Source organism: Schistocerca piceifrons, chromosome 1, assembly GCF_021461385.2.
Source record: "Schistocerca piceifrons isolate TAMUIC-IGC-003096 chromosome 1, iqSchPice1.1, whole genome shotgun sequence".
Lineage (NCBI taxonomy): Eukaryota > Metazoa > Arthropoda > Insecta > Orthoptera > Acrididae > Schistocerca > Schistocerca piceifrons.
The window spans coordinates 1,064,395,087-1,064,399,998 of NC_060138.1; the positions used below are offsets into that span (position 1 = coordinate 1,064,395,087).

Here is a 4,912-nt window from a genome sequence, read left to right on the forward strand (position 1 = left end):
TAATAAGCCTGTCCAGATCAATTCCTGTCAAACAAAATGAGAATATATTCCATTACTTCTCAAACGTAGTTGCAAATTGGCACTGGTTGACAACTCCACCACATTTTCATTCTTATTACATTTTCTTAGTTGCTAGTTCTTCTGTTCTATTTTGTTTTCTTCACATAGTTTGCATGTACTTTAAGGTGTATTCTTTGACATTGTGTCACTAAGACAGATGCTCAAGTGAATAAAAATGAATTTAATAAGAGTTGAAGGGCAATGGAATATTTGAAATAAAGCATGAAAAATATGGTCAAAACTTTGCACACAGTTCAACAGCATTGTAATGGTGTGAACTATGTTAAAAAGAAAGAGCATCTTTTAACAAATTTCTTTTAATTTTAGATTAAAATAGCGCGAAGTTCTCCCAATGATGTACAACAGCAGCTTGATCTATTGATTATCCAGATATGCTTTCATAAAAAATTAATTTCTATCTTCATTTTACTCCAAAATCATTTCAATTAATTGTTCATCAGCACATTCTGATTCCACCAGCCGTTGCCGTGCACCCCAACGCAGGAGAGTTGGGACACCTGTGAGCAGAAGTCTGGAGTCTTTCCTGAATGGACTGTTCGGATCCTTCCACCTGAAAACAATTATGTTGATATTCATTCACAAGACTACATTCTTACACATTTATAATCTGCAACACATTAAACAATACTCATTGTCAGAGCTGAATTCACAACTACGATCAAACATAAAGCAGAGACCTAGAAGATGGAAACTTGTACTTTTGGTAGATTTGGAAAAAAAAAAGTAGGTAGGAAACACAGAAGTCAAGCCAGCAACATTGTCACTAGAACAGTGTGTTTCTTTGTTGAGTTCAATTGGGTGAGAGGGATCGTTAATGTTCCTGTTTGCAACTGCTGTATAGCTGTATTTCGCAGTGATTTACATAACAGACATCATTATGTCATTGCTTTGGTTGCCAGTTACCATTGTGTGTGTGTGTGTGTGTGTGTGTGTGTGTGTGTGTGTGTGTGTGTGTGTGTGTGTGTGTTTTAGTAAAATATTTTTAGTACTCTATCCAACAAATTTTGCAGTGTGAGGAAGTTAAATGGTGAACAAAACAAGAAATTACTGATCAAAAAAGGAAAGAGGCCTTTCCCAGCTGAAGGCTTTGCTGAATATAAGTACAGAGTGAAATGTTTCTTTTAAGTAATCCCATTATTGATCACAAAATAGAAACGTTTTTGTTGGTGGGAGGAGGGATGGGGGTAGTTAAGTAGCTAGGTCACCACTATCTGTAAATCCGGCCCTGGCATAACTTCTGTGCTATTATGCAACACCTTTTGTCTGCTTGAAATTATTTAGGCTCATGTTTTATAAGAATTATTAATGTAACATTTATATGGACATGTAATAAGGATGTCACAGAAGTGATGCAAAATTGGTTGAAATAAATTATTGCTTTCACAGATTTGCTTCAAAAGTTAGTGGGAGTTTGGCTAGAATTTAATACCTATTCAAAATTTGTGTAACCACAGATGCTGCAACAGTTCAATTGAAGGATAGAGGAATAAATAATCATGGCATGCTTGAGGAACCATATCAGCATTCAGTTTGCTTATTATTCCAAATACCAAAATGTCACATTTCACAATACAAATGTTTCTAAATCAATAGAACCTATGAAAAATAATTACTACCACAAAATAGTCATTTCCAATCTGTCTTTTCAAATAGCTGCTGCATCAACAAAGTTTTCCAGGAAGAGAGAACCAAGAAATGATCAAAAATAAACTACATGAAGTACATCAGTCACATTATATTAAAAAAATGTTTGTATGGCTTCCTCTCATTCATTTCAAAGTTACCATAATGCACTTGCTACAGTAATGTGAGACTAAGCAGCATCAAGTCCAGCTTTCACTTGAAGAGCGCGCACACACACACACACACACACACACACACACACACAAAAAAAAAAAAAAAAAAAAAGGGTCCCATGGGAGGGGGCACTATTGACCTCTTCCCCTATTTTGTGTCATAAACCATCCTGACTGACATTTATGTTGAGCTCGTAACATTTGTTATGACATATACTTCCTCTTCAGTGGTTCATTGGGCTGAAGTGTTTGTGATCTGAAAGTGAGCTGCTCTGCAGTTGGTCTGACCTGAACGGCCTCCTCAACTATGACACACTTTGCTGCACTGAGGGACAGACTGCTTAAATGTTGCCCAAAAACTTTTAAATGGATGAATCAACAGCATGGCTCATCACACTTGTAATAAGCCTGGTTCTGAATATCTTCCTATGTTCAAAAACAGCCAACTAAGTGTACAGTGCCCAGTTTTCTCTGTTCATGACCCATTTCAATGGCTTTATTTAGAGTACTGCTCTGACCGGTAAAAGGATGCAGGTAGCAAATTACTCACAGAAACAGAAATCAGTAACTTCCTATAGAGCACTAAACAGAATCTGCGAGGACTGGAGAGCAGGACAAGAGATCTGTAGCAGTGTATAAGTTTGTGTTGTCACCAATGTGGAGGACACACAACAGGCTCACAACAACTAGGCTCCTGGGGCACATCAATGTTGAGCCCGATGGCATGTTGTGCACATTTTTCTAAAAAATTAAGCTGCAGTTCGGAAAGTGATACTATTCATGCTGATTACATTGAAGCTCTTGATGCAGGTACACAACTCGGATGGGTAATATCACCATCAACACCAAACAATGGCTATGGTCACAGACTGATCTCTAGTGCTGCCCAAGCCTAGATAAGGTTGGAAAGATGCAATCTGATTGCCAGCTAACAAAAGTCAATAAATGTATCATGACAATCTTAAGTAAAAGTGCACTTGTCAGTAGCATGGCTTTTCCATTACGTGCTGGTGGTGATAACAGTTTGAATGATGAATGATAGGAACTGAATATGACGTATCGTGAGTCAGATGTGGGTAGCCAATCACATAACTCGTTTGTAACTTCCTACAATTTGTAAATTAAGTTAGCAGGTATTCTGCTTCATTAACAGTTATTTAAACTGAGCTATTAGGTCCCAAGTCAGCCATAACCTCGGGAAAGCTTGATGTATTCAGAAAAAAAAAAAAAAAAAATCAAATACCTGTGACAACATAGATTACTAAATTGAGTGATTTTCATTGGCTACTATATATTATCAATTGACTGAATAAGAACAGTGACAGCAAATTACCACAGCAGCACACCACTGAACAGCTGTGGTACACTGTAAGTGCACTTTAGCCCTGTCTCTTTATGTATTTAGATTGTTTACGTTATGTAAATAGGCAAGGTTCTGGGTTCGAGTCCATGTCTGACACACAGTTTTAATCTAACAAGACATTTCTTACTTATAAGCATACTTACGGCAAAAAAGGCCTTGACTCAGACCAATATTTGTATTACATTAACAATACCCCAATACTGTATCAATAATAGATATAATTTTAATGAACAGACAACTCACTTTGCTCTTTCACCAACGCCAACATGAATAAAGTGAATGGCTAATGTTGACCTCTTGAGCACCTTATCGATAACAGGTTCAGCTGTTAACAAAAACAAAAAAAGTTGCTGCAGCTTTCAATAGGCATAAAAATAAATCTAAGAGCGCTAAATGGTTTATTACAACAAACATTTTTAAATGAACACAAATTACACTAACTTCCAAAAGCTTTATTAGAAATTCAGTAGGCTACTATAATACAGTGGAAGTAGAAAGATTCTCAAATTGTGGCAATATCTGCGTCGTGTAACATGAGAAATTTTAAACAACAATTTTCACTAAGTTCTTTAACTTTTACTTCCTGTATTAACACAAATGTTTCCACTCACAAAACTTGTTTTTAAATAAACTTGCAAATTAGTGACCCACGTTAATCTGTAGCAATGAGCGCTTGGCGAATGCAATGGCAGAAACCCATGTTCAAATACAAATAGAAATGTTAGCCATGCGGCCAAATGCGTAAGTTGACAGTGCCTAACTGGGTGATGTAAACAAACATCAATAATTCAACAACCCATGGCTGCAGAATCATTTTACGCTAAAAAAAATTACCGTGTCTATGGACCCATGAATAACAACTTCAATGAAAGAACACAACTATTCATACTCTTCGTAGAACCTCCAGATCTTTATAGTGAGTACCCTATATTACGCATGTAAATCAAAAATTCGAGGAAAGGTTTATTTAAAGAATACGTTGCAAAACAAACGGCAATAAACGTCGCATCGAGCAGACAATGTTACACTTCAAAACAATGCGCACAAACAACCTCTAAGAATGCCAAAGCGGAGAAACATTACATACACACCTTCTACACAATCTGGACACCAGCTCTTTCCGTCAGAATCCTTTGAGCCGGAAAAGAGAACATATATCGGTTGTCCTGAGTCTTCCAATCGCTTAATCAACCCACAAAAATCGTCATAGCCTTCAGCGCTATGATGAGTAACCATCCTTTCTGCCGAAAATGATGTTGGGAAGAGCGAACACGTTTCGTTTTAATGTCGTTCGTTATCTCGAATAAAATGTTTACACTTTACAGCCTCACATGATTACACTTCACAGCTGACAATCATCGTTGACCAACCGCGATAAGCGCAGTCAAAGATTAAACTCATACCCAACAATTTCTTAATATATGAAATGGCACTTGTACAACACTCCACTGAGTGCGGCAGAACTGGCATCAGACAGAAACCGAACATGAAAATTTGGAGCGAATTTAAACATTAAACTACGTTAAATGTCAATTTGTTACCACAACCTTTATTTGGCATTCCCATAGTCTGATTTGACAGCGAAACATAGGAAGTACCGTAGTTCATAGTAGTTATCACATCCAGTTGAGGGTGAATTAAAGGCGTTGTGGGTATTATCATTGAAGACGAA

General features: G+C 37.0%; 1 protein-coding gene across 1 annotated transcript; it reads right to left on the reverse strand.

Moving 5' to 3' along the window:
- Positions 1-361: 361 nt before the first annotated feature.
- Positions 362-4,624, reverse strand: LOC124797602 (thioredoxin domain-containing protein 17-like). The gene is made up of 3 exons (XM_047260798.1): positions 4,332-4,624; positions 3,484-3,565; positions 362-631 (listed from the first exon to the last, which is right to left on the reverse strand). The coding sequence occupies exons 1-3, from the start codon at positions 4,474-4,476 to the stop codon at positions 487-489; spliced, it is 372 nt and encodes a 123-aa protein (XP_047116754.1). The 5' UTR covers positions 4,477-4,624; the 3' UTR covers positions 362-486.
- Positions 4,625-4,912: the final 288 nt, after the last annotated feature.

Bases quoted from the DNA above. Each gene is read 5' to 3' on its own strand.
- LOC124797602 (XM_047260798.1), bottom strand. From the start codon at position 4,476: ATGGTTACTCATCATAGCGCTGAAGGCTATGACGATTTTTGTGGGTTG. The intron at 3,566-4,331 runs GTGTGTATGTAA...TTTTGTTAACAG, and splicing joins GTGTCCAGATTGTGTAGAAG to CTGAACCTGTTATCGATAAG. The intron at 632-3,483 runs GTGAGTTGTCTG...AATTGTTTTCAG, and splicing joins GGCGTTGGTGAAAGAGCAAA to GTGGAAGGATCCGAACAGTC.